The sequence below is a fragment of the Capra hircus genome, chromosome 5 (genome assembly GCF_001704415.2).
Source record: "Capra hircus breed San Clemente chromosome 5, ASM170441v1, whole genome shotgun sequence".
Lineage (NCBI taxonomy): Eukaryota > Metazoa > Chordata > Mammalia > Artiodactyla > Bovidae > Capra > Capra hircus.
The window spans coordinates 56,161,059-56,183,361 of record NC_030812.1 but is presented as its reverse complement, the minus strand read 5'-3'; the positions used below and the strand labels follow the sequence as shown (position 1 = coordinate 56,183,361).

The following is a 22,303-nucleotide window of genomic DNA, read 5'->3' as shown; positions in this document are numbered from 1 at the left end:
GTTCCAGAATATCAACTCCACCAACCAGGAAAAAGAGCAGTGCTGCTATCCTAACAGTGATGATGCTGCTGTCACATAATCATATATGTCTACCAGGTCCTATCCTGGACCTTTAATCTAAGAATCTACAATTCAGGTGGAAAATACTGAAAAGATTATTTAAATGTTAGGCTTAAGCCATCTTCAGGGTAGTTCAAATGATCTCAATACTTCCATCTCTCAAAACATAAAATCCTGTGGCCAACTCACCTCAAACCAAACCCAGGGTCTAACTAAGTGCCTGGGGGCATAGTGCAGAGTCCATTGCTGTACACGGCAATAAAAATCTCCTGGGATTATCAGGTGGGAGAAAGAGAAAATCTTTGCATAGACACATGACTTTGCATAGAACAGGGGAAAAGGTTACCACTCTCCATGAATGGTAATAAGAGAGAATATGTCTTTTATGAACTGAGGTGTAAGTCATATGATAACTCACTCCCCTAATGAGTTGTTTCTGCAGAAGGTAAACCATCCCCTATGTTAACTAGCAGACTTCCAAAAGGGACTTTTTCTTAGGCTAGAATTACCACTGAGGAACAAGCCCACCACCCTCACTCTGCAAATCAGTCCTACCCCAACACACATTTAAATCTTCCCTCTTCCCTCCTCTTCTTCCACATCTCAGAATTAACTTCTTCACAAGCTCACTTGCTCAAGTGGTCTGCAATACAGCAACTGTCATATGTAAGAATATATTTAATATTCATATACACATGTAAATCAAGATCCCCAAAAGCCACTCTCATGCCACAAAAGATCCCAAGTCTTCCTGGCTGCTCTTTACACTCAGGGAATTTGCATCACTTGTACTGAAAGTGTAGCCCTGCTGGTGAATGAGTGAGTTTGATTTTCTATGACCTCTAGCTCAGGAGAAAAAAATCCAGACAAGGAGACAGAGATGCTTTGGAGGAGGGATTGGGATCAGTGAGGCAACCGCAGTGACTACTTTCAGTTGACAAATTAAGTTTACTTAAAAAAAAAAGTCGAACGAAAGGACTCTCAGACCACATGGTTGACAGGATCCAAGCTTGCCTGAAGGCCTCAGAAAATGAAACCAAATCTGATTAAAATGGACATTTCAAAACAACAAGAGACGCAGCAGCAAACGCACAGCTGCCATTTCCCGGCCACTTCCTGCGGGAGGCTTGGGGGAGGGGCTGTTTGTGTACAGATGGAGGTGGAAGCTATCCCCCCGCATCGCCCCCCGAAGGATGCAAATCTCTCACTCCAACAAATCCTACAAAGAATGACTGCTGATGGCACTGCCTTCCCCTGAAAACTGGGGACCTCAGGAAAGAAAGGGATGATGCAGGATCATCTTTTCTGCCATGGAAATGGGGATCCCCTTAGAGAGGGATCCCGCTTGTTAAGGGTTCCCTCTTTATTCTTCTCTCCGGCCCCTAAGCCCAGCTCAAATCCGGACGCCTCAGCACCGGCCCTACCAACCCCCATCTTTGGAGTGGGGGATTCTCCCTGGACTCGAGGGCCCCAAGCCAAGCACAGCTTCACTCCAGCAGGGCTCGCTCCTGCTCGCCAAGCTCAAGAGAACGTGCACCCCACCCCCTACTCCGCCAAGGAGACACCCCGAGACCCCTGGAAAGCCCTTTAACCTCCACTCACCGTTGCCAAAACGCCCCAACCCCCACAAACGGAGTGTGAAACCCGTCCAGGGAACCCCCTCACCTACCCTTCGCACTCGGGCAATCCCCACCCCTTCTGAAGAGGTGGAGCCCCTCCCGGGGATTCCACCCTGAGTCCCCCACAGGAGTCATCTCCACCAGCCAGGAGGCTTCTCCGCCTCCTCCTCGCAGCCGCCGTCGCCGGGAGCCTCCACAGCTCCTCTCGCACCCGCCCCCGCCGCCCCATCCCAGGTCTACAGCAGGCCGGCCAGCCGCCTTCTCCTTCCAGCCCCCTGGGCGAAAAGACCCCCGCCCAGGGCTGGGTCCTAACTAGAAAGTCGGCGTCTCTCCCCCGCTACTTCCCCGCAAGGCTGTAGGCGGTTCCAGAGCCTCCGTCCCCTGAGGGAAACCTCGGATGAAAGCGGGGCTCCCTCCCCTCAGGCCCCCAGCCACAGACCCAACAGACCTGAGGCGGCGGCGTCCAGCCAGGCTCGGGGCTTGTCTCTCCCCGGGGGACGGGCGGTTCACATGGCCGCGCTCCGGGCGCCAGGAGGGGAGGGGAACGCGGGGGAGGGGGTCTGGGGTCCGGGAGGGGGGAGGGGGACGCGGCTCAACCGCGGGGCCCGAGCGGAGCCAACATGGCCGGCGGGGGAGGAGTGAGCCGAAGCCGGAGGGGGCGGGGAAGCTGCGGCCGCAGGAGAGCCGCCTTTCGCCGCCGGGTCCTAGCGCCGGGGCATCCCGGCTCCCTGACCCGGATCTGGGTCCTAGCGCCGCGGCGTCACCCTAGCTTACCGGTGAGCTACCTCTGCACTGTTTCACTGTGGGCGGTAGTCCCGCATCACGTTGAGCAAACTGAAAGGCATGCCCTAAACCCAAGGTTAACCTCAAAGACTACACCAAATTTCTAGGACCAAGACATGTGCCAGTCCCCTAAGGGGGGGCGGGGGGGGCGGGGGTGGGATAGGAGAGGGAGATCATTTCGGGGGCAGCTATTTTCCATGATAAGTAGTGGAAAAGTGGAAGTGCAGAAGCGGAAAGGTTAGGAAAAATTCAATCCTGGTAAAGAGGTGGAAGAAGGCAAGCTCCATCTGCTGCCCACTCACCTGTCCCGTGGATGGCAGCCCGTTCCTGCCTGGATCACCAATTTCCCGGCGACATTAGCAGGACCCTGAGGGTCAGGAAGATTCCTGTGGGTAAGAAAAGGAACCTTGAGACGAGAAAGGGAAGGCCAGAGTCTAGCGTAAATCTGGTCAGAGGGACAGGGGAGGAACAGGAAAACTGACCAGCAAATAAGGTGCCCCAAATCACCACTTTTAAGATAGTTCCAGTACTTTTTCTTATAGCACTATATTTGAAAACTTCTGAGAAGAGGAAGGAAAAATCTAGCAGAGGACTAGAGATTAGCTATCACCTAAAATGTCTATTGCAGAGGCCCAGAGTGGAGAACAGTGTCATATGTGATGTTAGAATTTAGAAAATTTCTAGTTCAATCTTCTCTGGTTAGATGAAGAAATTATGGCCTGAAGACAGTAACCAACTCGTTCAAGGTCAAACAGTGGATAAAATGTGACCAGAAACCAGGTTTTTTTTCCCCTTGCAACTCAACAGACTTTGCAGGCGTCAAGATAATTCCTATTCAATTCATTGCAATGCAGTTCTACAAACAACTGCCTAACTGTGCAAAACTCAGGCTGAATTCTCTGGAAGAGGAACAGCTTCAGAGTGGGGATGATGAAACTCTGGCAGGTTGCGGGTGTCAACAAATACTTTTTTCCTCTGGGAGTCTGGGGAGGAAGATCTGAAAACGGTGTGGGACCAGAGTAAGGCAGGACCAAATCCATCAGTCTAGATTGGATTTTCTTACTCCACAGAGAAGTGAGTTCTTCCTGAGTTTTGACAGACTTCATTCACCACAACAAACAAATGGCTCAGAAAAGCTAAGAAGGAAGTGAGCTTCAGCAAAGCTCAAAGTGTGTAGGCCAGAGACAGGCTGAGAAGGGTTAGGAGGATGTCTCTCCTCCTGAAAAAAATGTTGCCAGTGGAAAGGAGCAGACAGAAATCAAAATCCTTTTCTCCTCCACGACTCAATAACAGATTTATAGGGTCACCTTGAATAAAAAATCAAGACCCCTAACAGCCTACTAACCTCAAGTCTCTGGGTAAATAGGGATCACACTCAGGGTAGAGGGAGGGTTCTTTCTTCTGGTGAAAGCAAGGATCCAGCAAACTTCTGCTAAGGAATGCCTCCCCCATCCCCCAAATAAAGACAAGTGAAGAAGAGAGGGCATGGAACTGGCTTCCTAAAGGGACAACAGACAGAGCTAGGTATTCTTTTTCTTTTTCTCTTGTCCTTTTCCAGGGCAGATGAGGGCGAATCTTCCTACCTCCCGCCCCCAATCAGTGGGCAGGACAGTCGGAGGCGGGCAGCAGGGGAGGAGCCTGCGCCAGTCAGACGGGTGTAGCCACTCCCCCTCCCCTCCCCCCCACCACACACCCACACACACCCACCCGCTGGCTCCACTCCTCTCCGGAAGAGCCGGTTACTCTTGTGCCCCACTGACTGCCCCCACCCCTTCCGAGCCTCAGGCCTAGTCTCCAGGGCAACCTCTAGGACTATCCCAGCCAGGAGCCGTTGGGAAGAAGGGTGTTGGATAGGAAAGGGCCACTCGGGATTAGGAAAGTGAGGCAGGATCCATTCTTTCCCATCTGATGCAGAAAGACTACAATCACCTTCCTCCTTAAATGAGACCCCTTCTCATCCCTTTTAATCAGAGGTCTTCCTTGCTCTTTGAGTAAGGATGAGGCTGGGGTGTCAATATGCCAACAGCTGGGTGTTTCCTTCTTGCCGGAAGCCACCCCAAACAGCAGCTGTGCTTCTCCCCCACATCCAGACGACAGAGGGCAGACTGACCCTTTAGATCCCCAGACATTCCTCAGTCCTATCAGATGTGGACAATTCCTACCCCATCTCTCTTTAGGAAGCTACTAGAAACAGGAAGGGGCAAATGGTCATTTTTTTCAGCAACTTGTGAGAAGAGTAGCTAGAGAATACTCTGAACCTCTAACAAGCCAGGCCAGTGGGCGGGTAATAAAGACAATGGGGAGGGAGAAATTAGCACCTGCTCTCCCTTTCTCACCCTCCCTGTGTTCCTGCTGTACCACCCTGACTGGGGTCAGCTGCCATAGTGCATGGCACCACTGAGGAGCCAGATGGCTGGAGCTCAGAGGGGGAAGAGACAGAAAGCAAGAGACGTCGGATTTGTCTGCATCCCTCTGCCTCTCCCTCTCCTTGTCCAGGCACTCCTGGAATTCAACCCCAACCACCACTGCTGACCACCCTCTCCTTCATCCCCCATCCCTACCCAGCTCCCTCTCAGCCTGTGAAACATGACTCAAATCCAGACACCCTTGTCCCTTCATTCTGGAGTGTGTTGTGCTGGGGACAGTGGGGAATGAGAGGGCAAGAAGAAAAGGGGCAGAGCTAAGGTCTCAGCTGGATTTGGACGGAGGGGAATTCTCTAATGGAGATGGGGTCCTTATCAATATTAAAGACCTACCTCACCCTCACTCGCTGAAGGGTTCACATGTTAATAGAGTCTAGTGCAGAGATAGCCTTCAACCTGTTAACCATTCCAACTTGTCCCACTTTCCTCTCCAGGTTAATGGAAAACAGTCTCCTCCCCCCACCCTCCCACCCCGTATTTAGGGGAGGCCAGATTCTCCCCATCAAAAGGACCACAACTCATCCCTCTTCTTTCCAAATTGGTATGGTCCCCTCAGATTCAGCAGTCTTCTTTCAAACTCTCCAAGGAGCTTATCCAGACTGGTCTCAGAAGAGGATGGGGAAAGACCTAATTTCCTCAGGACTTCTTTTGCATCTGAATAGAAAAGGCCGAGCTTCCCAGGCCTTCCTCACCACCCCCAACACCCTTAGAGACTTAGTCCTAGCCCTTCATCCACTGTTCTACAACAGCCCCTTAAGCCCAGAATCACAAGATTCTGGGTGGCACCCCCCCATTCCCTGACTCTGGGGTAAGAGCGGTCTTAGGCGGGACTGGCCCACCCCAAGCTTAGAAGGGCCGTTCCCACCTGGGCTGGTGCTGAGATCGCACCCCCGAAGTCTGGAAGAGATGAGGTAGGGTGAGGGATTCAGGAAAGCTTTAGGTGAGAGTTAGTTGAACTTGAATGGCTAAACGGAGCAGGGCCTGAAAGTGACTCTAGGCTACGATAACCCCCACCCCCCTTACTACGGGGAAAGAGAGGAGTTGGGGTGGCGGTTATTCCCCCTCCCATTGGAGGTTAGGATGGCGTGGGAAAGCAATGGTTCCAGGGGGGAGGAGGCGAAATCCAGACCAAGGGAGATTTTTCTGGCGAGGAAGGCGCGGGGGAGGGGGAGATCCTGGGTCCAGAATAGGAGGGGTACCCGGGAGAGGTTGGCCGAGAGGCGTGAGAAGCCTCCGGATTCCGGTCGCAGAGGACAGGGGAGAAATGAGCGAGTAGATAGTGCGGGGGAGAGAGGAAGGGCAGCTCCCGCAGCGGGAGGATCAGATCCTGAGTCCCCGGCAGCGCGGATCCCGGGTAGGAGACCGCAGGGGCGGCCCGCCGGGGGACTCCGGGACCGGACGTGGGTGCCGGGCCTCACCTGGAGCAGGGCCGGGCGGTGGCGGCAGCGCAGGTGGCCGAGCCGGGCGGCAGCGGCGCCTCCTCCCCCAGCCCTGGGCCGCCGGCGGGGCGGGGGGGGGGGGGGTAGCACTTAAAGGGGCAGGAGCTACTGGGGTAGGGACAAGCGCTCGGGTAGGGCTGTCGCGAAGAATCCGCTGGGGGAGGGGGAAGCCGGTGGCGTCTCCTAGGGGCCAGAACCAGGAAGAATCCCAGATGGAGGAAGAGAACAGATCCCCAGGAAGGAGAGACAGAAACTTCTGCGGTGAAGTGGGGGATGGTGGTGGGTTCGAACTGGAGGACCTGGGATAGCTCCACCCGCGCTCCGGGAGACACCGGCCGAGATCTCTTCACAAAGGAGGACCAGGAAGGCTGTGAGAGTCACAGGGACTCCGGAGGAATAGAGGTGTCCGAGAGGAAACTCACGGCCGAGCCTGTTGAGGGTAACGCACAGCGGCCCTACTAGGTGAACAGGTTCAACTCCTCGGGAGTTCAAGCCCTACCGCTGTGGGGAGACGCAGCCTCCTTCCCCCGGCACGACCCAAGTATAAAAGCTTCTGGAATCAGGAAGCCGTGAGGGCAAAGACCTTTCAGGCCTTTCAGCCTCAGTCTTGCCTCTCCGTGTTTCTCAGTGACTGGAACGTGGGGGGCCGCCAGTAGCTGCGCTGGTGAAGCTGATGTGGGACCGTGAGAATCGGCTTTATTCTAGTTCAGTTTTCCCCCAACCACCGCCACCTTTGCAGCAACCTCTGGGGCAACAGGAAGCAGCTGCTCAGTGCAGCCCCCACCTGGTGGTGGGTCAGGGTGGGGGAGGAAAGAAGACAGGGACTTAAAAAGGCCTGGGAAAAAATAGAGGGAGAGGCGCCTTAAAAATTCTCCAACGTGACCAAAAGTGGGCTTTACTTTGAGGGGGAGGCTACCCATGAGGGCTGTAAAATATTTCTTGAATCCCAGCAGCTTAATGGGGAGGCACAAGGGACTGCGGGGTTGAAGGGGCGGGAGTGGGGAGGAGGGGAAGCCCCCACCTAAGGGGCAGTCCAGGCTCTTCCCTGAGGCTGGTGCTTGCCAACGCTGACGATCCCTTGGTCAGCAGCCTCACCAGCTGAGTCCTGTGCCCCTGTAGTCTGGTTTCCCCTCCTTCACCCCCCAAAAGAGCAAAGGTTAGGCCCCACCCCTGCTGAGTCAGCCAGGGAGGGAGGTAGGCATCCCTCAGGCCTTGCCGGGGGCTGGTCCTCATACTTACTCATGTCAGGCTGGCAGGCCTCCAGGGCTGGGACCACCAGCTCCTCACTGTCCTTGGTTCCCCCTTCACGTGCAGGCTGGTGTTAGATCCTCCCAAACTATGAGCTGGGAACTAGCACGAATCAAAAAGCCAATGTATGCTTCCTGCGAACCACAGCCTGAACTGCTGTAGGGTGATGTCCCTGTGTGACAGACTGGGGTGGGGAGGGAGGAGGGAGGGGCGGGGCTTTCTCTGGGTGGAGAGGGAGGAGGCGGTGAGGACAGGGCCGAACCAGGAGAAATATGGAGGAAGGTTAGATCTGTGTTGACACCCTAGTGGCGTGGTACCAGGAGTGGTGAAGGGGGAAGGAAATAAACAGTTGCAGCTACTGAGAGGGAGAAGGTTCTCGATGAATGCTAAGAGACAGAAATGTGGTGGGGGGGGGAAGGGGTAGAAGTATGGGAGAAACCACCTTTAGGATCACAGTTCCTAGGTCTTTCTGCATCTAGATAACATGGGAAAACAGAGCAGAAAGGGTGGACCCGTAGCCCGGGGACTTCTGCGTCAGCTTCTTACCCATTCCAGAGTCAAAAACTAGAGGATGTGCCCACACCCCCATAACTCAGCATTTCCCCAAATCCAGGCTTTCCTAGGGGCAAACTACTGAGCACAGGCGGCTCAGGGGCTCCACCTTCCGGCCAAACCGTGACACAGGACAGGCTGGTGCCAAGGACGTCAGAGGCAGATGGGAGGAAACTTAAAGGCCCCTACTCCACCCCTGGCACCTCTCCCAAGGCCCCTGCCCAACCTTCAGCCCCCAGGGGCCTCTGAATTGGGATCTCAGTTTATCCTGCCCTGCTTTTTACCCAACTTGAATGCCTCGGGGTGGAGCTTATAGATTCAGGCTCCTCCTTAGGACAAAAACCCCAGCTGGTTTGTAAACAGTCATTAGCAAAGAACCACATCCCAGCAAATGGCCTTCATGGATTTCAAAATGGTGAGATCAGTTCTTGCAGAGCCTTCAGTCCTACCACCAGAGGGCAGATGGGTCTGGATCTACAAAAGAACATCTAACACCTAAGGGGCACCAAATCCGACCTTGCACTTTAATAGGGCACTTGTTAGGTGGCTGTTCTTGTAATCCTTGCCTAAATGAAGCCTAAAATGAAGGGAAGATTGTCTACATTCCATTATTTGGCTCAGAAACTCAAGCCCAACAACCCTGAAAATTACCTCTTAAAAAAATTTATTTTGGCCACACCACAGGGCATGTGGATCCTAGTTCCCCAAACTGGGATCAAACTTGCACCCCTTGCAGTGGAAGCAGTCAACAGCTGGACCACCAGGGAAGTCTCTGAAAACTACTCTTCCTATAACATTCTTTTCCCAATTTTCTTAATTTTAGCAAACCTCAGAATAGTCCTTAAGGCACTTTATATTCTGCATTGCCTCAAGGAATCATACATACAAGTCTTGCCCAAAATGTTAGGAGGTAGTAGTTAGGGACACCTTCTGAAAAAAATGGTGGTAATAGAAGAGAGCCCTTTTGACTCAGTTTTAATCCCTCAGAATTTAACTGCATCATTTCCAAAAAATTTAATTCACTGATTAACCTGTGCCTTCTCTTAGAACAGCAGTTATTTCTAAACCCATTTTCCCCAAAATGCTCTTCTAAAAATCCTTTTGCTTTTTAAAAAAGTAGGACTACACTACATATATTTAAGAGGCAAAATTCAACTTGAACAGTGACATAAAAGGGCCAAAAATGAGGCCCTATTAGGATCCCATCATCCCCAGGAAATCCCTTCACAAGACTCAGCTATTCAACAATGCAAGACAATGGCTTTTCTTTTTGGATGACCCCATTTCAAACATATATATATAGCCTACTTTGTGCTGTTTCTTGTGGCTATTCTAAACTACTATTAAAAACTTCAGTACTGGCTGTGTTGTCAGGACCAAGAAAAACAGACAGATGTTGAGGGATGTACATTTTATTGGAAACCTTAAATATTCTTCAGACAGAACACAATGTCTTCAATCAAGGCTCTCACGTGGCCTACAGAGAAAACTGCGACTTCTGGATTAGGGGCAAGGAGAGGGACACCATGGAGGATGAGTGCTTAATTTGCCAAAAGGACCCCCTCATGAGTGCTCTTCAGCCAGCTTATCAGCTTTTGCCACAGCTTCTTCAATGGGTCCCACCATATAGAAGGCCTGTTCTGGGAGATGGTCATAGTCACCTATATGGAAAAAAAAATCCAACTGGTGAGAAGTGAAGGATATTAACTTCTACAGTGGTTACATACCTCACCACTTGAGGCCACCAGTCAGAACGTGATGAAATCCTGTCATCTTAGGTTCTTTTCTTAAACTCGCCTCATAATTTACAAGAAATGCTACAGTACAGATTAAGAATATATGGCCTGGAGTCACATAACTCAGGTTCAAATTCTTTCTGGCTGTATGATATTGGGGCCAGTTAAACTTTCCAAGCTTCATGCTTCCTAATGTGTAAAATAGGATAATAATGCCTTCTTTATAAGGATGTTGTAAATCATGTAGAAGAGTAGCTGGCACTGAAAACTAAGACTCACTAAATCTAAGGCTCACTCTCAGATGGTATTTTCAAAGAAAATTGATGGAGAATTTCTTATTTTCATATAAAAATTATGCAATTAGGCACAATATATATTGCCTGATGGTTCCTTGAACAGGAACACAGCACAGCATTCAAGGGAGTTCAGATTCTATGCCACTTTATGTTTAGCCTTATACTGGAAATCTCACCTGCCAAAATCTGCTGGAATCCTTTGATGGTCTCCTTGAGGGGTACCAGCTTCCCCAAATGACCGGTAAAGACCTCAGCCACCTGGAATGGCTGAGACAAGAAACGCTGGATTTTCCGTGCACGAGACACAGTTAACTTGTCTTCCTCAGAAAGTTCATCCATACCCAGGATGGCAATGATGTCCTGGAGGGATTTGTAGTCCTATGAAAAAACAAGATGAGAGGCCAAGTAAATATTTACATTCCTCAAACTTGGACAAAAACTTAAGGGTTAATACAACTTTATATTCACAATGAGCTTTGTATAGAGCATTTTAGCACTTTACTGTACTTCTTAACTGAAACAAATCAGTTAAATGAGGGTCATGAGGGCCCTCAGCTAAGATTGGTATCTTGTTTCCCCGACTCTGAATCTATCTGCTGCTGTTATAAAAAACTGCAACTCCAAACCTGGAAACTCAGGAGACCTCATTAACACTCACTAGGAATTCTAGTCTCTTCTTTCCTTGCTCTAATGCAAATCACACAAATTACCAGGGAAGATCTTAGTCCCCAAATTCCCTCTACGACTTTATGGCCACTGATCTCACCTGCAGAATCTTTTGCACCCCACGGGCAACATCATAATGCTCACTGCCAACAATGTTGGGATCCATGATGCGAGACGTGGAGTCCAGAGGATCCACAGCTGGATAGATGCCCAGCTCAGCAATAGCACGGGACAGCACCGTGGTAGCATCCAAATGGGCAAAGGTAGTGGCCGGGGCAGGGTCAGTCAAGTCATCAGCAGGCACATAGATAGCCTAAAGTGAATCAAGAACCTATTGAGAGCAGCAGGAACCCAAGTAAAATTTTACTTAAACCATCCCCTTTTCTGACCCCTCCTCATTATGTTACTCTATCTTCTCAACATTCAAGAGTCCAACGGAGACTCTCACCACTCCTAATGCTGAATATTAGTGGTTACATATTATCTAGTTCCTCCAAGCTGTAATGGAAGAATTTTCATTGTTATCCCATTTGTTCTTCATCCTACTTTCTAACTCTAAACCAAAAAACTCGCCCTACTATATCAGGAAAATGAATCATGAAAGTTAAAAAAATTTAGAATAATTTTTTGATAATTTTACTTTATACACCATCTACATACATTTGAAAACTGTAGTAGCTAGTGTAGTACATTGGAGAAGGCAATGGCACCCCACTCCAGTACTCTTGCCTGGTAAATCCCATGGACGGGGGAGCCTGGTGGGCTATAGTCCATGGGGTCGCTAAGAGTTGGACACAGCTGAGCGAATTCCCTTTCACTTTTCACTTTCCTGCATTGGAGAAGGAAATGGCAACCCACTCCAGCGTTCTTGCATGGAGAATCCCAGGGACGGGGGAACCTGGTGGGCTGCCGTCTATGGGGTCACACAGAGTCGGACACCACTGAAGCGACTTAGCAGCAGCAGCAGTGTAGTACATATTTAAAGTTCACTTCAAAGTTCCCTTCAGGTTGGAAACCACTCTTTTGTGATCTACATTTACATATACACCTTCAATTAGCTCAGATGAGTGGTTTCTTAATCTTTTAGGGTCTTTAACATGCACACACAGAATTTTAAGTATTATTTAAGCTCCAGTACCTACTTAAAAAAAGTAACGAGATTTTATACCTCTGTACATGCCTTTACACAAATCAGACCTTCATCCATTTAACTGTTCTCACCTGTACAGAGGTGATGGATCCCTTTTTAGTGGTGGTGATTCTTTCCTGCATGGTACCCATGTCAGTGGCCAGGGTAGGCTGATAACCCACAGCAGAAGGGATTCTGCCCAATAAAGCAGACACCTGGGGAAAAAAAAAAAAAGAAAAACCATATTGTTAGCCTTATCTCCATCACTCCATAAAAAGGTCAAATGAACCAGGTTCTCCCAAACCTACCTCTGAGCCAGCCTGGGTGAAGCGAAAGATGTTATCAATAAACAGCAACACATCTTGACCTTCTTGGTCTCTGAAATACTCAGCTACAGTCAGCCCAGTCAGAGCGACCCGGGCCCGAGCACCAGGTGGTTCATTCATTTGACCATACACCAGAGCTACCTGCAGCAATTATAAACAATCAGAAATCCTGGCAGAGGAGTATGAAAGTCATCTATCCAAGGTCCCCAAATCAGAGAAACTACCAAAAAACCCTCCTCCTCAGGTGTCTAGGTTTTTGTTCATAATTTTTTTTCCCCTTTTAGAGCTGCAGTTCAAAACAAAAGATAATTTCTTTTATTACTGAGGCAAAATTCTTCTGGCAGGAAGGAAATAAACTGTAAATATGTGAAAAGCACAAAATAGGGTTGAGACATTAACATTTAATGTCCCCAGAATTAACTTTCAAATGATGGGTCTATATATCAGAACAAAAACCCAAGAAACGTTATCTAATATTAAAAAGGAAAACGCAATGTACATGAGTGTATTAGCAACAGGGAAAAATACTGATAGAACTTTCCTTTGTAGGTCCTAGGACAATAAAATGAAAATACGAAACAAGTCAACTTCAACAGTTTCCTGACCTGACTTACATGGACATCGGCTCAGTGCTCACCTTAGAGGTAGCATCTTTTAAGTTGATAACACCAGACTCAATCATTTCATGGTATAAGTCATTGCCCTCACGGGTCCTTTCACCAACACCAGCAAACACAGAATAACCACCATGGGCTTTGGCAACATTATTGATTAACTCCATGATCAGTACTGTCTTGCCGACTCCAGCACCACCAAAGAGCCCTACAAGAGGTTGAGAAAAAACAAATTAAGAATTTCATTTCCATATAAGCAAACTTCAAGAAAATTTTTTTGTGTGTTTCTTTCCATCTTTTCCCTTCTCAGAAACGGCATCTGGCTTCAGCAAACTCAGAAGAACGAAAGTCAGAAGCTGCTCATCAGTGAGGGACGTATCTCAGTACCCACTCATAACATGGTAGGATTTGTTTCCCACATTAGGTTTGGAAAATATCTACCTGTCACTTAACATACCAATTTTGCCACCCTTGGCATATGGAGCCAGCAAATCCACAACCTTGATACCAGTAACCAGAATTTCCTGCTCAACACTCATCTCCACGAATTCAGGAGCCTCAGCATGAATAGCAGCAAATCTGTAAAGGCAGACGAGAAGATCAGTGTCTGTTCATCTTATTAAAAAGTTCTTCTCAAAAAAAAAAAAAAAAAAAGTTCTTCTCAATTCTCAAGCCTAACCCTTTACTCACAGTCTCATCTTTTATATAACACTCTAGACAAATTACCACCCACCATCAAGCCCAAATACTCTGCAATAAAAGGAATTTCATTATCTCAGGAAGCAATAATCCCATTCCCTGACAACTCTGTCATGAAGTTTTCCTTTTACAGAGTCTAAACATCACTTCTTCACATACCAATATGAAATACAAACACCACTGGTATTAAAATGAACTGAAATAATCAACCTATGGAGTTCAATTTTCTCTTTTTTATAATCAGAGTTTCTGCATCATTAATTTTCTTCATTAGAAATTGCATCATGTGGTTTAGGGATTCTCTTCAGAAAAATTCTGCTATAGTAGATGGTGCCACCTTAATGTGTAAAACTGCTAGGAAAAAGTTCCTTTGTGTGTGGATACAACAACAGGAATACTTACTGCTTGGTTTTGATGGGGCCCCTCTCATCAATAGGTTCTCCAATGACGTTCATGATTCTACCCAAGGTCTCAGGGCCAACAGGAATTCTGATTGGTGCACCAGAATCCAGGACTTTCTGACCTCTAACCAAGCCTTCTGTACCGTCCATAGCAATGGTCCTTACGGTGCTCTCACCTGTCAGATATAGGCATTGCAGGATTACACAGGACAAACTGGCTTCGTGGTATTTATTTAAGTTGTAGCTGGCATTAAACACCTAAGTCAACCAAGACTTCTTCTCAGTATCTAAATGTGGCTTCAGCAAACTCAGAAGAACGAAAGTCATTTTGATAAAATCATCATAGAAGACAGCCTGGTTTTGAGGGATATTTGGGTCGAACAAGATCTTTACTATTCCTAACAAACTCTACTTACCCAAATGCTGGGCCACCTCCAAAACCAGCCTGGTCTCCCTGCCTTGCACCTCCAGGGCATTTAGGATGGGAGGCAGTCCCTCATCAAACTGGACGTCCACCACTGCACCAATGACCGCCACGATGCGCCCAGTGGCGCCGCCGGCCTTAGGCGATGGAGATGCTTGAGCGGCATAGTCTCTGGCTAACAGACAAAAAAGATGTTGAAGAAGTTGGGGTTAGGACAGTTAAAGGTCATCGGACGCCCGGACTTAACTCACAAGTTACTGGGCAGCCTAGGCCCGTCCCCCTTCCGCTTGCACGGAAGGCGGGTCCAGAGGGAGGGCCGCGCTGGAAGCGGAGAGCGAGCCTGCACCATCTTCCCATCCTCATGCACAAAACTCCATTATTCGAGAGGGCGCGCGGTGCCCCCATTTCACGGGAAGGTCAATGCACCTGCTCGCACTACTACGTCACACAGCGCCCCTCTTCCAAAATAAGACGGAATTAGATCGTCCCTGTTCTTGTTCTTCCGCCGTTAGAGGGCAGGGCGCTGGCGCTGGCGTCCTTCTAGCACCACAGATCCCTTAGGCCGGAGCAACTATCGGCCCCAGGCTCAAGGTCATGGGATGACAGAACCGAACCCAGCTGCCAGAGCAAGGCACTTACCAGGCTGGAGCGCTGCAGGAGCGGCCCGCAGTAAGAGCTGGGCTTGCGGTAGCGGCGCTGAAGGGCTGACTCCCCGCAAGGCCCCGGAGGCCGAGGCAGCAGCCACACGACCCACAAGTCCCAACATGGCGGAGCCCGGGTGGAGACTGAGCACTGCAGCGGTCTGGCCTCCAACTGCCAGCAGGTGGAGGCGAGACCTACTCTGCAGTAGGCACGGCCATTGGGTAATTTTTCTGCTTATCACTCTGGGCGCTGCTCCTATAGGCCAGTAGTCTCTCATCTTCTCAACCATTGGCCAAAATTCGTGCTAATCTGAATTCCTTTTTTTATTGGACAGTGACTGGCTCGGTGCCACCCTCAGAGCTTTGAAACATAATTGGACAACAGGGATGTCAGTCGGAGAGAGCACTTGGAGGAACTGCGTTTGGGAAAGGGGCCGAGTTCCTGTGCGGAAGCACGTGGGCTGTCTTTGGCTGTCCTTGGGCTCTCTCTTTAGATAGGACCTTGAGCTAGGTGACAGTCTCAGGGGCGGTTTTAAGGAAGTGGTAGCCTCCTGAGGCAACATTGACTGACCTTGGCTAGTTAGGAGTCTTCTCTAGAGTCAAACGGTTTTTCTTCCGCAGTAGGGAGATTGGAAGTTTTTAGACGATTCAGCAGGTCAGGAATCTGGACAGAATTAAAGATACAATGAAAGACACTCATGTAAACCAGTCTTTTAAAAAATGTGTGCTGGGCATTGAGGAGGCAAAGATAAATAAGACTTAAAAACAGATGAGCAAAAAATCCAATAAAGTGTGATAGGTCTTGGTTAGCACAGGGTAAAACAGATGGAGGAAGGGATAAATTTAGGTCATCTAGAAACTTCCCTGGTGACTCAGACGGTAAAGTGTCTGTCTACAATGCGAGAGACCTGGGTTCGATCCCTGAGTTGGGAAGATTCCCTGGAGAAGGAAACGGCAACCCACTCCAGTACTCTTGCCTTGAAAATCTCATGGACCGAGGAGCTTGGTGCAGGCTACTGTCCATGGGGTCTCAGAGTCGGGCACGACTAAGCGACTTTACTTTAGAAATGTAAAATGTAGGTGGAATTGCCTTTAAAGTGGAAGAGGTTGACAGAAACATCCGTAGAGTGTAGGAAAGGTTGGGAAACATAGAATTCCGTAGAATTCCTAGGGTAAAGTAGGAAGGAAGACTATTCCATTATATATTTGTATTACACAGCATGTTTCTTTTGTGGTACTGCAGGTGAGGAAGGGAAAAAAAGAGGCGAATAAAGAGATGAATACAGAGAGAAGAACCAGTTTTCATGGCCTTGGATGGGAGTGGAGGCAGGGCAGAGGTAAGTGTGTGGTCCTTGAACACGAAAAATCATAAAATAAATAGGACATCCTTTATTGTAGTATTGACTTTATTTAAGGTATTTGGGAGCAGGGTGGAGGAAACCCTTAATCTATTAGAACAAACATGGCTGCTGGTCAGCATGAAGCTACTTCCCCAGACTTTCTCCAACCAGCACACATTAGTTCTTATTTTTCTGCGTGATAGTGAAAGTTTTCTACTGTTTGGTAGCAAGAACTACAAAGAACTTAAAAGGAGAAAGCAGGTACATAAGAGAATTAGAGAAAGTTTGATTTGAAGTGCCTGTGGTTTCCCAGGTGGCGCTAGTAGTAAAGAAGCTGCCCGCCAGTGCAGCAGACCAGAGACCTGGCTACCATCCCTGGGTCAGGAAGATTCCTTGAAGAAGGGCATGGCAACCCACTCCAGTATTCTTGCCTGGAAAATCCCATGAAAAGAGGAACCTGGTGGATTACAGTCCATAGCGTCCCAAAAGTTCACGTCTAAAGCAACTTAGCATGCACACAGGTAATCTTGCCTAGTAAGAGGGAAAGAACCCAAGAAAACAGCAATGTGTATGGAGCAGGTAGAAAAAAATAAACCATCTTGGGAAACAGCAGAGGAATAAGAAGACTAAAGAACATACACTATGCAAGAATCAAGTAGAATATTAAGGAGAGAGTGGTCAATAGTATCAATGACCTAACTATGCTATAAAATAAGGGCTCAAAAGAACTAGCTGGGTTTGGCAACTAGGAATTCATACTGCAGTGATACAGGGTCAAAGAATTTCAATGGGCTGCATGCAGGGTATACATTTTTGTTTTGCAACTTGTGCTCTTTCCATTACACCGGGTAGCATCGCATTTAATAGGAACCTATACATTTCACTTGCTTTTCTCAACTATTAAGAGTTGAAGTCTCTATAGAAAGGATAAGATACTTAAGAATCGCCCCTGGAACCAGACTGGGTTTAAAATCTTTTTACACTTACTAGACATCATTGAGCAAGTTTAAAATCTCTGTATATCATCTTCCTCATTATAAGAGATGAGGATAATCTCATAGAGTTGTCTCAAATCAAATAGATTAAAATGTGAAAGAAGCATTTAGAAAAATGTCTGGCACATAATCAGCACATTTGTGTTGACTAGTATTTTTACTTACTATTGACTTAGTGTTAAGATCCTTTGGTTCTGTATCATCACTTTTGGTTGTGGCCAAAATTCTTTATTAACCATCAAACATTTAAACTGACACTTCACTTAATCCAGGTGTCCAAGGGAAGAGTTCAACATAAAATTCCAGGTAACTGAGGCTCATCACTTTTTGAAATGTTTTTACATTTAGGATATTATCAGGAAACTTTATTCTTTGGGCAGTTGCTGTGGCTGCTGCTGCTAGGTCGCTTCAGTCGAGTCTGACTCTGTGTGACCCCATAGATGGCAGCCCACCAAGCTCTGCCGTCCCTGGGATTCTCCAGGCAAGAACACTAAAGTGGGTTGCCATTTCCTTCTCCAATGCATGAAAGTGAAAAGTGAAAGTGAAGTCATTCAGTCGTGTCCAACTCTTCTCAACCCCATGGACTGCAGCCCACCAGGCTCCTCTGTCCGTGGGATTTTCCAGGCAAGAGTACTGGAGTGGGCTGCCATTGCCTTCTCTCTTGGGCAGCTGGGTTACATTAAACAAATCTTTGTATCACAGTGCAACGCTAAATGCTCTTAATGTTACCGAGGTGGATAAAGCTATTTCTCCATTATGCTCGTTTGTAAATTTTTAATTTTTCTAACTCCTTTGCTGTCTGAAATTAAATAACCTGCTAAATTTATAAGTAATACTGTCTAAAATCCGCCTGCAATGCAGGAGAACTGTTTGATTCCTGGGTGGAGAAGTTCCCCTGGAGAAGGGATATGCTACCCACTCCAGTATTCTTTGGCTTCCCTGGTGGCTCAAACAGTAAAGAATCTGCCTGCATCGTGGGAGACCTGGGTTCAATCCCTGGGTTAGTCAGATCCCCTGGAGGAGGGCGTGGCAGCCCACTCCAGTATTTGTGCCTGGAGAATTCCCATGGACAGAGGAGCCTGGCAGGCTACAGCCCATGGGGTCACAAAGAGTCAGATATAACTAAACACAGCACATTTGAGTTTTGACATATTTGGTCTTGCTTATTTCTTGATTTCCAGATAGCCCAGGTAGTATTTCATGTAAAATACAAATTACTTTCCATGGGATAAGAGACCACAAAGACTGAACCTGAAGTTAATTTCCAATTAACTAACCTCTCAATTTATGACTGGAAACCTTATGAATTTCATCTTAAGGTGAAAATTGTTTACCATGAACTTTTTTTTTCTTTTGGCTGAGCAGCAGCTTTCAGAATCTTAGTTCCAACTAGGGATTGAATGCACAGCAGTGAAAGGATAGTCCCAACCACTGGACTGCCAGGGAATTCCTTACAAACTCATTTAATGGTCAAGTCCCACATTCATTCAGTACTTTGTCTCTACCATATTTTTTGACAATCATGTTGGGTGATTTCAAAAATAATCCAATCAATTCCCTGGCTTCAGAGTTTTTTAATCTCTTCAATTCCAATTAGTTTTGAACTGACATTCCACTTAAGTATCCTACTCAAGTTGTACCTCAAAAATCTAATATTCTGTCAGACAATTTTTTTTTTTAATGCAAGTAGTACATGAACATTGTAAGCACACAGGATCAGGATAAATCCTTTCATCACTACCCAAATCTCACTCCCAGAAATAAGCATTAAAAAATATTTTTCATCTATGCATTCACTTTTCTATCCCATGTCCATAAAACATGTCTTCTAAAAAACCTTCAGTGGAGGCACACTAGAGAAAACATAAGGTTTCTGATCTTTGTTTTTGAGAACTTTGTGTGAGCTTACATTTTTGGTTGTAGCTACACCTTATGGCACAGAAATGTGTAATAACTTACTCCGTTAATGGTTATTTGGATTGTTTTAAATGACTATTACATGCAGTATTGAAGAAAAAAAAGGAAATCTTATAAACATGAGTACACCATCTATTGCTTCTTTAAAATTACTAGAAATAAAACGTTGGCTTAAAGTTATGTTCATTTAATTTAAAAAATTTTATTTTTGGCTGTGCCACAGGGCTTGTCAGATGGGGGAATCTTAGTTCCTCCACCAGGGAGTGTACCCAGGTGCCTGGCAGTGACAACACAGGATCCTAACCACTGGACCAGCAGGGATTATATTTATTTTAGATCTCTCCTTTGTACCTTCTAGATTTTGCATCATTCTTGGAAGAATTTCCCCGTATCGTTAATAAGAATTTGAATTTTTTTGCAGTGAGTGGGCCAGGAACCACCAGCACAGAATCATCTAAATCTACAATATCTACTGTGGTAATCACTAGCTATATGGGATTACATTTGTTAAAATTAAGTAATTCAGTTTTTAGTCACACTGGCCACATTTCCAGATTTCCAATAGTTCTTTGCAGCTGGCACTCACTGTATCAGACAACGGAGACACAGAATAATTTCATCAGTCACACTGGATGGGGTTGCCAGCTAAGCAGGACCAACTGATTCAGAATCTGTGTTTTAGATCTAAAGAAGTTATCAAGCTTTCAGCACACATCAGAATCAGCTAGAGGCCTAGTTTAGTTTCTGATTTGGAAAATTTGGGGGCCCAGATATCTAACAAGTTCCTAGGTGAGACGGATGCTGGTAGCCAGGACACTTAAAAAGAAACCAAACTACATCTCTATTTTGGCTGCACCTTGTGGCATGTGGCATCTTGAGTTCCTTGACTAGGAATCAATCCACTGCCCCCTGTGTATCCAAAGCATGGAGCTTTAGCCACTGGACTCCTGGGATCACACGTCAAGTATCATAATTGCAATTTTCTGGGCCCCACATGCACCTACTATCCTAAGGCGTATCTTCTGGTTGGGACTTCTGAATCCACATAGACCCAAGGTGGGTCTATAGCTACAAGGCTACAGGTACAGGACAGGAACTAGAGCTTCGAGATGAAACTTGTGAGAATATAAAAATATGGCCGAGGGAGGGAGGTAAACTCAAAAGGCTGTTAATTATACTGGATACAGCAATCCCTCCTAAACCTGTGATCACGAGATATGGGAATGGGTTGCTAAGGAGAGAAGTAGTCAAGGTCATTGGACTTGAGGCAAAGAAATTCGAGCTAGAGGTCTGGATAGGTTCTTCACATAAACAATGAAATTATCCAGGCTGACACTAAAAGCTACAAGCAACTGACATTTTGTTTTCACTTTAGCAGGTGCTGTCCTCCGGGTGGGATATTTAGTGGTGACATACCCGGTGGCTCAGATGGTAAAGCATCTGCCTACAATGCGGGAGACCTGGGTTCGATTCCTGGGTTGGAAAGATCTCCTGGAGAAGAAAATGGCAACCCACTCCAGTATTGCCTCGAAAATCCCATGGACGGAGGAACCTGGTAGGCTACAGTCCATGGGGTCTGGGTCGGACACGACTGAGCAACATTTATTTACATCCTTCACTATTCCTGAAGAGATTACCGACTATTATCAAGTATGAATGCCTATCTATTATCAAGTATGAATGCCTATCAGAGTAGAATAATTTGGGAGTTAAGAGTAGGCCTTACACAAACCTGCCTACCCTATCCTCCTCAGCCTTTATGTTCTCAAGGGTTAGTACAATACTGGGAGAGCAAAGGGGAACAGCAGCTGATATTCACATACAGGTGAAGTTCATTATCACATGTCAAAAGAACTCCTGCTAAATAGAAAAAAAAAAAAACCTGCAAAGAACTGAACGGGTAAATAAAACGTAAGCTGTAGCAACTATCACTTTCCTTTCTTCCTTGAAGGTAACTTTATAGTTCAGGAAGTTGAATATAGCCATCTTTATCACGTCACAACAGCCAAATGGTGACATGCCATCTCCCTTATCCAAGCTTAAATTCACCAAATGATCCTCTCCCCAGTGATTCTTTAAGGCAAAAGAAGCCATGGTTCAGATTTGCAATGCAAGGCCAAATAGTCCTCCTTAAGTTCTGGCCTGTCAATTCACCTTTTGGCATGATATCCTTTTAACTTAAAGAGGGGTCAGATACCACTGAGAGGCCTTCATACCTGACAGCAATAAGCATTACTGAAATCCCACTATAGTATTTGAACACAAAGCAGGTTTGAAAAAATCTTAACAGGATGGAATTAGAAATCCATCATGCTATATTTTAATACTGTAGCCCAATGGCTGGCATTAAGCCAATAAATCATTAATGACTCACTAACTTCCAGAACATATAAAAATAATTCTTTGCAAGAATAAAACTAGAGGGTATTTTTTTTTAATTTAAAGTTTTTCTATGAAGCAGTACATTATCAATCATACTGATACCTCTGGCATGCTCCAGAGAAAGGAGACCAAGTTTAAAATAATTTTCTAGAAGTACAGAAGTCCAAACATACCTAATGTGGAAAAAACTAAGGCTTTGAAGAAAAACTGCATTCCCATAAGAGGACCAATGTAACAAAAGAGCTGATTGCCCGGTCTCTAGTAAGATTTTCTATTTGTACCATTTCAAGAAAATGGCTTTGAGTATCTCATTTGAAACAATTATATACTTAACAAGGAAAGAAAAAAGGCTGTGTTTTTCCTTCTAAATCCCCACAATACTCTATCCATACCTATTACTACATCTGCCATTTCCCTAGTTTCTTTTCACTATTTGTCCCAAGGCTTAGCTTGTGATGTGTGCTCCCTGCGTATACAATTACACAATTACCTGAAGGATTTATCTTTGTATTCCCTGCCCCCAGCATGTTTAACACTGCCTATAACAAAGGTCCTTAGTGTCTGACATGAGAAAGTACTGAAATATGAAGCATTTCTATGCTATGACAAATAC

The 22,303-nt window shown here is 46.7% G+C and overlaps 2 protein-coding genes across 4 annotated transcripts in view; both read right to left on the bottom strand.

The window, feature by feature from the left end:
* Positions 1-7,740, bottom strand: part of BAZ2A (bromodomain adjacent to zinc finger domain 2A) — a 35,154-nt gene extending 27,414 nt beyond the window's left edge. Inside the window, exons 1-2 of one of the 3 annotated variants that reach the window (XM_018048058.1) lie at positions 7,564-7,740; positions 2,765-2,848 (exon numbers count right to left, since the gene is read on the bottom strand). The gene's annotated coding sequence lies outside the window, so the exon portion shown is untranslated. Of the gene's footprint in view, positions 1-2,127; positions 2,488-2,764; positions 2,849-6,303; positions 6,357-7,563 lie in introns of those variants that run through there. The other 2 variants (XM_018048060.1, XM_018048059.1) reach the window with 2 other exon arrangements.
* Positions 9,521-15,275, bottom strand: ATP5B (ATP synthase, H+ transporting, mitochondrial F1 complex, beta polypeptide). Its single transcript, XM_005680331.2, has 10 exons — positions 15,055-15,275; positions 14,408-14,590; positions 13,993-14,167; positions 13,349-13,470; positions 12,915-13,099; positions 12,260-12,418; positions 12,044-12,166; positions 10,923-11,135; positions 10,333-10,534; positions 9,521-9,785 (listed from the first exon to the last, which is right to left on the bottom strand). The coding sequence occupies exons 1-10, from the start codon at positions 15,179-15,181 to the stop codon at positions 9,688-9,690; spliced, it is 1,587 nt and encodes a 528-aa protein (XP_005680388.1). The 5' UTR covers positions 15,182-15,275; the 3' UTR covers positions 9,521-9,687.

What these genes read in the sequence shown, in the direction of transcription:
- ATP5B (XM_005680331.2), bottom strand. Translation starts at nt 15,181, where the DNA reads ATGTTGGGACTTGTGGGTCGTGTGGCTGCTGCCTCGGCCTCCGGGGCC. An exon ending in TAAAAGATGCTACCTCTAAG is followed by an intron (nt 12,419 to 12,914) that starts GTGAGCACTGAG and finishes TAATTGCTGCAG; the next exon opens with GTAGCTCTGGTGTATGGTCA. An exon ending in GGGTGCAAAAGATTCTGCAG is followed by an intron (nt 10,535 to 10,922) that starts GTGAGATCAGTG and finishes GTTTTTTCATAG; the next exon opens with GACTACAAATCCCTCCAGGA.